This window comes from Enoplosus armatus, chromosome 12, assembly GCF_043641665.1.
Source record: "Enoplosus armatus isolate fEnoArm2 chromosome 12, fEnoArm2.hap1, whole genome shotgun sequence".
NCBI classification, from domain to species: Eukaryota; Metazoa; Chordata; class Actinopteri; order Centrarchiformes; family Enoplosidae; genus Enoplosus; species Enoplosus armatus.
Genome location: NC_092191.1, coordinates 8255712 through 8268452, shown reverse-complemented (window position 1 = coordinate 8268452; position 12741 = coordinate 8255712). Strand labels below are relative to the sequence as shown.

Below are 12741 nucleotides of genomic sequence, written 5' to 3'. Positions count from 1 at the left end.
TGTGAAGCAGTTATCAGAAACCGTGGTTATGCAACTAAATATTAGTTTATGATTCTCAGGAAAGTTGAATCTTCAAGCATTTCTTAGTTTATACAGTACATTTGAGTTTGTAAAGACAGATGTCAACACTGCTATTTTTTTGAACATTATATTTCTTGACTTTCTGTAAAATATTATCAAATTCAATTACTTTTTCCAATTTTCTTGCTTTGAAATAGAAAGTGCTGTGTCCCCAATGCATTTGTGTTCATTAAAATACAATTTATTTGAGGGATTTTGACGTTTACTCACCTTTTTAATCACACTGCTATTATTTTGGACACAACTGTAAGTGCACAAGCATGTGTTAGTGTATTTGTATATTACCAGCATGCTCTTGTTATGAGTGCTTATCATGTCCCAGAGGGCAGAATGCTGGCTCTCTGGTTCCTCTGATTTATTCGAGCATCTCTTGGCTCTCCACTCTGCCTCTGCTTTCTCCTTCCCAGTTTTCTTCTCAGATTCCTTCCCTCTGCAAACAGTGCAAGCCCAAACAGAAGGAATGTCAAAGAGCTTTATTTGACATGGGAATATCTGAGATTATTAAATCAAACTTTTACTCCTTAATAAGTTCAAACTGTGTGACATCAACACCACTGTGATCAATTTGGCAATGTCGTTTTATTAGTTTTAGACCCACCATTCACCATCACCACTATTAAATACATTATTGTCATTATTTATTATACCTTAACTGACATCTAGTACTTTGGATGTTATGAGGAAGTTAAATAAGTTATGATGATTTAATGGGGAAGCAAGAGACTCACTTTATATTCTCTAATTCAGGCATTTTCTCATCTTCTGTTTTTTCCTCTGTGGCGGTGTGGGCCTTAATTCATGAGGAAAATCAAAAATGAATATGAATCAGTGCAGTATCAAAGAAATACAAAAACGGAAAGTGATACTGAACTAAACTTGTGAGAAATACAACACACTGAGCATTTTAAAAAATATATCCTAAGATACAAATGAATCCATACCGTCCCCTGAAGCTTCTCAGAAAAATCAGCGGTGGCAATTGTTCTGGGGGATGTGTTGAACAGGTCAGTCAGGCTGGCAGTGAGGTCTTGTGTTATAAGTCTGTATTGACCTCCCTCCTTCTTCACTTTGAGGCCGAATATGTCTGACAGTACATCCACCTCCCTGGGGGAGGTCACAGCTGCCACCTGCCCCACCTCCCTCAATTCTCTCTGGGAAGACAAACTGGCAGAGTACTTCCTCAGTCGATCCACACCACTTGGCACCCCCACGACCTCATCAAGAGTTGGCTCAAGGATCCCATCGAGCAAGTCCGATATCCTCATCCTTTTGGCTCCCTCTATGAGCCCACCACTAACAAAGGCTATGTACAGCACATACAAGATGCTGCGAATTACAACACAAATACACCGTACCTGAGCCATAAAAATGAATCTAAGGAAGAAAACAGCTGACATGAGGATCTCCTTTAGGGTCATCTTCATCAATGTCTTCAGGTTTTTGACAGAAAGTAGAGATATCAGCAACAACAACCAATGATACATGAAAAACATTCCTTTGCTGTCCAGAGCTTCTTCTTCACTCTTACTCTTTTCCTCTTCTGCTTTGTCAGCATACCTCTCCCCAGTATCAGAGCCAGATATCTCGGCTGCAAGCTGCATCTCAAAGATGGTGTCCTCACAGAAATTGACAAACATCTCCATTTTCTCCTTCTCTCCACCCTCATTGACCACATCAAAAATGAACTGCCTCTTTGACTCTTTGACCTGAGGCTTCTCCCACTGTGTGCGGCTGGATTCACTGATCTCGAAGTAGACACGTTCAATGCGCTTCCCACTGCCAAGGATCTCAATACGTCCTAGATAGGGCTGAAAGTAAGTCAAGACACATTCTGCCAGTTCCAAGAATGTCCTGAGTCTTGAATCGTTGGGCATGTGTTCAGACAAATTGGTAAGGAGAACAGCGATGCTGAAGCCGATGTCTTTGGCTGGCACATGGAAGCGATCCACAAAGGCCTCGTAATCCACAATTTCAGTATCATCAGTCTCCGTGCAAGAGAGGAGGAAGTGAGTCTCAGATTGGGAGAAACGCTTGCAATTCTCCATGGCTTTCTGGAAGTCCTTCCTGGAGATGCAGCCCTTATGATCAGGGTCATACTCTCTGAAGGCATCTGAGGAGGTGAGGTCTTTAAGTTTGAGGAACATGTCAAAAAACTTGAGGATCATCTCCACATTGCCTGATGATTCCACCAACATATCCACCATCTGCTTTCCAATTGTCCCATTAACGACATTACCTGCAGGGAATAGAGACAAGCAGGGAAATAAAGTTCTGGATTGATGATAACTTACCAAAGTTACCCATTTATGATCATTAATTGTGAAAAACAGCAGGATAAATGGAAATCTTGCCTTCTAACATGGAAAGCAAAAAAACAACCATGTCCTTTTGTAAATCCATGAGCTCTTTCAGAAGCTCTATTTGCCTTGAATCCTGTATATAAGAAAATATACACAGTTACATTTTCATTTCATTTGACATATTTACAAGATGTAGTTTACAATGAGTGCAACAACAGATTAACAGTAAATGTTAATACAGTGCACCTAGAGCATAATCAATTTTATGTTTCAGCAGAATTTCAGAGGGAAATAAGCTAATTAAATGTCACTGGATCAATGTGCTATACCTGAGAGAGCTTCATCTGCATGTGGGCAAAGACATGCAGAAATCCCACAACAGCATCCCACAGGCGACTGTGAGCTAGACTCTGTTGGTTCCCAGTACATGGGCCCTAAATGAACACATTGATAATGCCAGCGGCATCATTTTAAGAACCATCTCAAGTAGTAGCAAGACAAGTCAACATTTAGACAAAAACATGTAGAAGGCAGATGTTGTTATGCCTTGGAACTCACAGGATTATTCATGAAACACACTATGAAGCTGACTGACCTGTATGTACTCAGTGAGTGTGTTGAAGACCTGTTTGGCCACTTCGATGGCCTTGGAGAAGTTGTGTTGGCCGTGTACATCAATCACATCCTTCCCTGAGTAGTACCAGTAGAAATCACTGATTGACTCCTACAGTGTGGCACAGGAAAATGTTTGCGGTTCATGAGCTTAAATAAACCGTTCTTTTAAAAGAGAAAACATCATTGTGATCAATACAAGACTAAATCTATTGTTATGATTACATTGTGATGAATTTACGATTATAGGATCTGATGACAAACAAACCTGTATTCACACAGTAGCCAAATAAAGGTTTGCATCATCAAACCATTATGGTCCTACAAATAACAGCCGTATTTTTGCTTGGTTTGGTTCGTTAGTCCAGCATCACAAAGGAAAACACCTGTCACTCTGGGTTTACCTGGACTCTGAGTAAATAGTCCACAGTGGATATTATGATGTTGACAGTGGTGTTGTTGCCCGTTTGTGTTCTCAAGTAATTCTGGAAATCTAAAACACATGAAGAAAGTAAGAGTATGCTGAAAATAATGTGAAATAAACAATTGAACAATGAATTTGATCCTGTGTAGACAATGTAATTAGACAATGGACGTCAACTACAGCAAAGCCAATGTGTGTTGCGCAGCATTCATCAATCAGTGCTCAGCTCTTTCTGTCATTTAAGTATGGGTTGCAGTATGTGGTTCTATATTTTTTATAGACATCAATATAATGTAGGTGAATTTTGTGACAATGTTTAAGTGGATACAGCATTGTGCAAATAACCTGAGTTGTGTCCTTCACAGAGCAGCTGTAGAAAACGGAACAGGTCACAGGTTATGTCTTTGTCAGGCATCACTTTCTCTCCTAAGAAAAATAGGCACAAAAAGGCACGAGATAAAAGGATGAAGGGAACGGAGTACTACTGTAGGAAAGGTACAACAGAATGAATGAGAAAACGTACGAAGAATTTAGAGAGGTAAGAGAAATCTGGCCAAAATAGAGTGAAGGGAGACAGCTGTTAATAACATTCAAGACAGAGAAGGGCAGAGAAAATAATGGGAATTTTTAGTGTGAATTTAGAGTATGCTCAAGGCCAGGGATCTCACAGCTGGCACTTCTGCTATGACATGGATTCACAGAAATTGATTTTTTTTTTTTTATTTCCATATGAATGCAGTACCTGAGCTCTCGTCCATGGCCATGCCTAATCCTTCTGCTTTGTTCTGCCTTTCAAATGCATTCAGATCCAGAACACTGGATAGCAGAAAACCACACACACACACAAAAGGATAAAAAAAGCTTTAGCACTTTTACCATTTTTATCAATCACATGATTCTGCCAGCCTTTGTGACATTTGACAGGAATTTTCCTACACGCACTCACCTACATGACAGCATGAGTCCAGACATGCTCTGAAAGAAACCAACATCTCGCTTCTCTCTCAGATAATCCAGCATTTTCTATCAAACAAAAGCATCAAAGACAAGTTCTGATAAATTGAGGATGATCTCATCTGAAGCAGATATGATTAGCTTAAAATATATATTTTTTTAACTGCAAGCTTTGCAGCAATGTCTCTGTGTCAAGGCACCGTGCTCATAAGAAGACACAGAATTTGAAAGTGATATGTTCTGAAAAGGGAAAAACTGAAGATGCTGAAGAAAGGGCCCTTAATTTGAACGGAAATTCTATTATAGGAATAGTCCAGGTCCTCTACATAAGTGATGGGTTCTGTAGTGAGTTACCACATAATGTGTCACCATGACATTCCTCTCCATTCATTAAATATAACATCATGTTTGTTATGCAGCTGCAGTAGCTCACAACTTCCACAACTGCATACCATGTTTTACAGCTTTACTTTTCTAGTTTTAATATTTCTGCTGTATTTTTACTCATTAATATGCTTCTTTAATATACAGAATTATTCCCTCCTGAATGCAATTGATCTAGCAATTTAATCTAGCTGCAATAACCTTACTTCTTAGTGTCACATAATCTAATTTTACCTCTTCTTTATTTTATCTGTGTTAATTATAATAATCTTTTGTTGCATGACATTAAAATCTCTAGTCCCTGCCTGAAACAGAGAAGTGGCAATTATCAGGGACCTGTGAATATGCAAACCTATTTTCGGGAACCCCCCCCCCCCCAAAAAAAAAGGCTTGTATAATTTGAGGGGCAGATACCAATGCAGTGTTGTACCTGTTGAACAGTGGCATTCCCTCCGCTGAGAACAGCAATACCCAGCTTCAATGTGGGAGCAATCATGGAACCCATGGCCCCTGATGGGATGTGAAATTTACCACAATCAGAGGTACAGTACTGACTCAAAAGAACAGAAGATGATGCCCAGGAAGGGGCAAAGCAAAAAGAAAAGCTTTTTTCCAAGCTACTGAGTTCAGAGGTCAGCTCATCTTTGGCAGTCATCTTCAGTATTCAGAAAACAAAGTATCTTGCGTACGACTGGCTTATCTAAAACAACAGTAACTTGCTAAAAGAGAATGCCCCTCAACTAAGCAACAGACTAACCCTAATATAAGTCATTTACTTCAGTAACATTTTCCCACCTTTGCTGGCACTGATAGTTTGCAGGACCATCTCAGAAGCTCCACGGCGATGCAGCCGGGCCTGCTGGTAGAGCAACTTCTGTTTCTCCATCTCCTTCTCCTGAGCCACAGAAGGTTCAGTTCATTGCTGTATCTCAACTACTTTGTTTTATAATCTAATATGAATATAACTATAAAATGTCTTGCCAATTACAATTAAATACTGTTTGCAAAAAAATCTATTTTCAAAGAAAGAGCCCATTCGCTCACTTCAAAGCTTTCCACCTCCTGTTCATCATCATCCTCCTCTCTGTGGCAGCTCTGGAAGAACAAATGTACAACGCAGTGGGGTGATAAAAAAGGGTAGATCAATATAGAAGAGATACAAAACATAAAACTCTCTGCAATATTGAAAGAAATCCCATGAAAACTGTATGTACAGTTATGCCTCTTTGTGTTTATGTGTTTATTGCTGTCAAATGCTGGTTACTGACCTTCAACCCAAAATAAGCATCTGAAAATGTTTATTTATATTGTCTCATCTCTGTACTGAGTATTACTCTGGCCTTCAGAACCAGGAATTACTGAAGACAATGTTGTCACACAATTATTATTATTATATTACTACTATATGTAACATTACATGGAGCACGAAATAATGCATGATTTGCTGGTTAAATACATATTATTTACATTAACAAACATTTAGATAGTACAAATCTAAATCCTTCTTCATGTTCTATTACCTTGGCCATGATAGCAGCATAGGACTCATAGAGACTGTCATTTCCAAGCTTACTGTGAACAGGGAAGACAGATGAGATAATATTAGCGTAAAATGGCTGGTCAATGACAGAGTCCAGGTCAATCTGTGGCTGATCCTCACTGGATCCATTCACAGCGCTTAAACGTGATCTCCTTGAACCACCTTGAAAAGGTCCCTAAGGAGTGTGTGGATCTTGAGTCTACCGAACATTTTTATTGACCACACCAGTACACCTGGAATCTGGCTGATTAGATCCCATCTCTGCAGTGACTGCACAAGTGAGCGTGCTCCCCACCCCCCCGTCTTTACAGTGATGTGGAGAGAAACGGATCATTTCATGTTATGTTCTCAAACGAGTCTCTGCAGGATTATCACAGTGATACCTTGATTTTTCGGGTTTGGTGGACCAAATCATGCATGAATAACAACACCACTACAGGAATACTATAAGAATACATATTCACAAGTTTGTTTGATAAACAGATTAAGCATTATGCAATACGTTAAGCATTGTTCCAAAGAAAGTGTTCCACCAATGAAGACTTCATAATCAGTTGTCTCCATGCATAACCTACCTGACAAAAAATGAGATGACACTATTGGAATACTGTAGTAACTAAACTTAACTACTTAAAAAACATCTAAGAGAGAAATACATGTTACTTGTACCAACAAACAGGGCTAACCTAAAAAGAATTGAAACAAAAGAGATTTCAGGCTTTCAGAAAACAATGGCCACAGATGTTAGACAAAAAAAATCCTGCTTTTGACCAATTTAATATGGACTTTCCTAGTGATGGGTTTGACCAGTAATAAAAGTAGAACACACACCTCCTTTCTGTCAGGGCGCTTCGACTGAAGAGTGTAATGAGTTGTAGGAGGGGATCGATTGGTCTGGCACCGTCTTCCACATCCTTTTCTTCCTCTCTGTCTTCTCCACACAGTTCCATCACTCCTCCCTTCTGCAGTCCAGAGAGAGAGTAAATCCACTGATGTGTGCTCTTAAATAATGTCACACACTGACCATCCACAGCCTCTGGTGGCTGACTAACGTTTACACACTGCAGGTTTGCTCTCTTCCAAACACACACTATACAGTATAAACAAACATACATAACATGGTCGTGTTTATGTATACAGTGAAGACAAAACAATCTTTATTTGGAACTTACAGTAAAATTCCTTGATGTTTTAACTTTTTCAATACATTTCAAATGTTTAAAAGATAATTATGCAATAATGCATACACAATGTCACATCACACCATCACTCAACTTGACCACAGTTAAATGTTGTAAGGACTTTCGTGCCAGGAAGTGTGCCCGACAAGCAGCACTTACTCCATGGTATAACAGCTCTATAATTCTGCCAATCCTGTCCAAATTCTGCACAGCATGTATTGACTGATTGAGCGTTTGAGATTGTAATGTATTCACACTGAAATATAAAACTAAAACAAAATTAAGTATTCTCAAATATGCATGTTCAATTTGTTAATCAAAAGCAATTTCGGGCCATATTTGAGGTACATTCACATCAATGATTAAAAAATATGGGTTATATATGTATCTGATCATAATTCAAAATACAGGCGTTTTAACTCTTGTATGTTACAGAAATATTTTAAACTACTAATGTCGATATGTCTTGCTTTTACACTCACAGCTAAATACTCCACAAGCTTCTCCTCAAAGCTGTGGTCCTCAGCTGATATCCAGGATTTATTGTAGCCTTGGAGGAACAGGTTGACAGCCCTGTGCCTGGGGAGGAAAGGGTTTTGGATGGAAAGAGATTTGTGTTTGTCCTATTTGCAATAGATGAATGCAAATAAGATATTGAAAAACGAGCAGCACAGAAGGAAACTATTAAACTATAAAAGAGCTCTGATTAGACCCATTATTAGTCATTCATCAAGGTCTCTTATGCCTATCCCAGGTGATGATTGTTACATTCACGAGAGAGTTAAGAGTGCTACACCATAGCGATAATTTAAACACACAGACACCAAAATACTATTCCTATATCAAGCAGCCACAGGGATTTCATATGCTAATGTATTTGCTTCCTTTGCACCAGACATGGCTGTGCCTAATTAGGTTTTACATTACCTCTCCATCACAGTAGTGTCGCCTGCACAATGCAGAGCTGCCATTTACATGCTTGAATAGGTTTGTAGTCCTACTGTACAAGTTCATTCAGCATGTTCACATTTCTTGGTCTGAACAGGAAAATGTTTTTTTTCAGTCAATTGATTACCTAATAAGCAATTAACTTGAGCACTAACAGCACTTTTGTGAGTGCAATGCATCCATATATACATCATGTGTTTGTACCTGGGTAAGTTGTAGAGGGGAGCCATCCTTAAGCAGGCCACCACTGCTCGTTTCCTCTGTTTGGATAAGACCTTGTGCCACGCAGGTTTTTTACTCCTCTGCGGGTGTTCCACCTGAACCAAAGATAGATAGAAGGACATGACCTAAGGGGTTTCAATGGTAGCTGGTGCACTGTAGATTCACCTTTGTACATTTGTCTTGCATTTATCATGCATTGTCACTGTAGGCATTACTTTCTTCAATGTAATATATTGAAAATACAGTGTTTGGAATAAGAACACACCCATGTTTCTCATCCCACTAGCTCCCAGGTAATATCAAACAGCTGAAAAGGAAGCAAATCCTGACTTTGAATGGATAAAAGTACAGGCTATACACACCACAAAATGGATGCCACGGATGGGTCTAAGAAATTCTGGACCATATACAGATATTTCAAAGTAAAAGTTCAAATAAGAATGTTAAACATCAAATACCATGACACAAAAGAGTTTGTTTGTTTGAGAACAAGGAAAGCACTTCAATTAAAAATCAAAAATCAATTGAATAACTACAAGAAAATCTATAAAAACTCATTCTCTCATATCCTTATTCATCCTCATTGGATGCAAGCTTCTGACATTATAAATCAGAAGAAGCCTCTTTCAGTTTTCAATTAATAGCATCCTCTCTCAGAACAGGTGTTATTTATAACATTAACAATGGCTCTGGTCTGTCCCAGTAAGCCATGACAGTGCGACAGTGACCCAGCATGCACAATACCAGGACCCTGAAACTGTAGCAGCTAATTGGAATTCAGCAATCATTAATCTTATTATTTACACCTGTGCTTTTCCTATTGCGACGTTTCAGCATGTATTCCGTAAAAAAAAGGCCCACAAAAGAGAGGTCCATCAGTGAAACAAGAAATGCCTTCTAGTCACGTTTCTTGTAACTTTAGAGTTTAACTTAAGAGTTGACTGTTGAAGTAGTACCAGTTCACATTTTCAGCAGATTTGATAAAATAATATCTGAAAGTATTACTGATATTGTTTTCATATTGCTTTAAAAGCTCACCTGATCCAGGTAATACAGGACTCGAGCGATTTCTAAAATCCTGTCCACAGTGCTTCGGGTGTCAGTGATGGCCCCTAGAAGGTTCGGATGATCTGAATAAAGGGTTTCCTGCCTCAAGCAGTTTGACGCCTGTAAGGATAAAAAAAAGAATGGCACATTTATTTCTTTTGTTCTCGCATTTCAACAATTCAATTAAAGTTATTTTCCAAAATCCAGGGAAACATAGTTATGGCAATGAGGAAAGAGAATTAGCAGTTCAGAGCAAGAACCTTTAACAGGGCAAAACACATGAAAGAATGAATGAAGGAGCTTGCTTAGAAATTAAATAAACATCATTAAGGAATCAAGTTGTTGTCCTGAATCTTACTTTCCCTATTGCCTTTAATCTCCTTGCTTGAATTCTCACACGATCAACAACAACTTGTTCATTATTTCACTGCAAATAATAACTGATTTTCATACAAACCACAAAGGAAGGGCTGCACAAAAATATGGTCAAATGTCTGTTTAAAAGTTTGTTATTGCTAATGACAAAGAAGAATTTATGATTTTTTTCATCACTGACTTATGAATAAACATATTTATCACTGATTCATGAACAAACAAATATTGCATGCATATTCTGTGTCTCTGGTGAACAATGAGTCACTGACAGATTATTAAAACGGCTTTGGATTTTACAGGCTCCAAGAGCATTCTTCAGTTTAATTTACCACACACTTATTTGGCATGTCAATGAATATGCAAAATTAGAATGCGCTTCAATTACACTGTAGGAATTCATTCAACAGATATGCTTTTTCTTGTCATTTGCACTTAATTTCTGCTAAGGATAGACTGATTCCACTAACCATGTCAGTGATCATATCTTTCTTTAAGGATTTTCTTTAATTTTATACTGAAGAAAACAAAAAGAAATAAAACCCAGAAACATGTGTATAACTGATACTCTTCACTAATTGAAAATACTTGAAAATATGTGGAACACAAGAATAAAAATGCAGAAAAATGACACTCTTTACCTGACTCTGAAGATGTATAAGGCAATTGAAAACAAGCTCTCGAATCTCATCTTCAGTTTTCTTCTATGGAAAGCAACAATAGCCAACATTAAATATATATACCACAGATATTTTAAGAAACTCATTCTCACTATGATCATAACACACTGCAGATTATTAAAGAAATACACTCATTACACTGCATTTACATCTTAAAAGGTTTTGTAATCTTGGGAGCTACATCAATGCTAATGACATTGTCCACATTTCCAACTGACCTGAGTAAAGCCATTCTTAGCCAACATGATAAGGCTCTGGTCGCTTGGAAAACAAACCCTGAGCCCCACAGGGAGCAGCCTCTTCGTGGAAGCCACAATGAGAGAGGTGTGTGTGGAATAACGATCCCCCTTCCTCTTTATCCTCCTCGTCTCATAGTCGAACTTAGTATTGAAAAGCCAAGAACATAAATTAACGTTTTTGAGATTTAACTGACAGTTGCCAACTTTTTTGTGATAACCATAGAACTACTAGTAGTGTCTATGATGTAAAGAGATGCAGCAAGCATAATGTCATAAGGTCAATTTAAAAATATGGCTGACCTTGGACATTGTGTTGTTGTTGACCAGGAAAGCCAAGTTGTTGATTTCATTTTGGACCACGTAGTTCTGTTCCTCCCATTTGAAATTCTGTTGTAGCAAGCACAGGTGAGGAAAAATGGCATGGTTTATAGGGTACAATATTCACTTGGATAGTATTGAGAAGAATAAATAAAAACACTATTATGTGTCATCCTCACATGAGATTTGGCCCAGAATATGAAGACCTCTGCCACCATGCTGAACAGATGCTCAGCATCAGGGTTTGCCTCTTTCAGCCAGCTGGCTCTGAGACAACACAGACCAAAACACATCACATTATCATCGCAGAATTTATTCCTATAAAGCTAAATAAATGCCTGAAATAATAACTAAAATAACCACAATGTCATGCATCTCACTTGTTTTGTATCTATGTAAAATTCCTTTTTTTTTCTGTATTTTTCACTGTATAACTTACCAATAGTTATTTAACTCAATGATTTTTCTCAATGTTTTACCATTTCAACAAACAGCTAAAACTAAAAAAGTTGGCGTTCAAAAAGAACTTTAGAGACCAGATGATATTTACTGGTGCGGTAATGTCAATTTAAAATATAGTAAAATAAGTTTCACTTTCTGTTGAGTCTATAAATAGAAATATTTAAAATTACTCTAGGAGATTTTGGCGTCAGAAAATAAGCTTGCTTCTCCACATTTAAGCTTCTTGGCAGCACGCCTTACCGATTACAATCCACAAATGGGATGAGGAGGGGATAGAAGGCGTAGAGGTCTCGCACCAGCATAGTGAACTTCTCCTGTATCTGCAGTTCTGCTTCGGAGGTATCACACCCTTCTGCTTTCATCTGCTCCTCCTCTAGCAGCACGCATTCGGCCCTCTTCCTCAACTTCTCCATCAGTTGCAGAAAGTGGCTCTTTAACAGCTCAGTGCGGGCTTTGCATATAATTGGCTGAGAAAAAACTTAAATATATGAAAACTGTTAATAGTGGAAAAAAGGGGAATGAAAGGCAAAACTGATGTGGAATAAAGAAATCCACACAACAATCACAGTATTGGACACGACCATAATACCTGCCAGCTGTTTCATCCAGTCACCATGGCTAGCGCCCACATGGTTGTGGATGATACGGAGGATGTGGCCAAGTAGGTCACTAGCATGCTGAGGAATGACAGAGGTGCAGATTGGGCTGTCTGGCTGGCCCTCAGGGCCCCAGCACCACCAAAGGGACATGTAGCTGCACAGCATGGGCAAAACGACCTCAGTGACATGGATGTAGTGGGCCTGGCGAGCTCCAGCACCAGCGCCTGCCAACTCTTCCACTTCCCCCAGAGCCTGTTCCAGAGAGGGCAGGAGGGGAAGCGTGTCTTCCACCTGATCAGGCAGCCCCAGGTCTAAAAGAAACAGATATTGAAAATAAGGCTGAGAAAACAGAAGGGTTAAGTTGTAGGGGTGAGAGCT

General features: G+C 38.8%; 1 protein-coding gene across 1 annotated transcript in view; it reads right to left on the bottom strand.

Annotated features, from left to right (window-relative positions):
• LOC139294576 (ryanodine receptor 2-like) overlaps positions 1–12741 on the bottom strand; it is a 61496-nt gene that overhangs the window by 12122 nt on the left and 36633 nt on the right. Inside the window, exons 68-92 of the mRNA XM_070916493.1 lie at positions 12354–12674; positions 12005–12242; positions 11482–11569; positions 11285–11371; positions 11179–11187; positions 10964–11125; positions 10698–10769; positions 9685–9813; positions 8629–8741; positions 7955–8055; positions 7127–7226; positions 6276–6327; positions 5800–5850; positions 5551–5650; positions 5186–5265; positions 4364–4440; positions 4160–4233; positions 3763–3843; positions 3398–3486; positions 2977–3105; positions 2711–2815; positions 2433–2514; positions 1023–2317; positions 810–871; positions 367–511 (exon numbers count right to left, since the gene is read on the bottom strand). Of these exons, the coding sequence (XP_070772594.1) occupies positions 367–511; positions 810–871; positions 1023–2317; positions 2433–2514; positions 2711–2815; positions 2977–3105; positions 3398–3486; positions 3763–3843; positions 4160–4233; positions 4364–4440; positions 5186–5265; positions 5551–5650; positions 5800–5850; positions 6276–6327; positions 7127–7226; positions 7955–8055; positions 8629–8741; positions 9685–9813; positions 10698–10769; positions 10964–11125; positions 11179–11187; positions 11285–11371; positions 11482–11569; positions 12005–12242; positions 12354–12674 (3842 nt within the window). The remainder of the gene's footprint in view (positions 1–366; positions 512–809; positions 872–1022; positions 2318–2432; positions 2515–2710; positions 2816–2976; positions 3106–3397; positions 3487–3762; positions 3844–4159; positions 4234–4363; positions 4441–5185; positions 5266–5550; positions 5651–5799; positions 5851–6275; positions 6328–7126; positions 7227–7954; positions 8056–8628; positions 8742–9684; positions 9814–10697; positions 10770–10963; positions 11126–11178; positions 11188–11284; positions 11372–11481; positions 11570–12004; positions 12243–12353; positions 12675–12741) is intronic.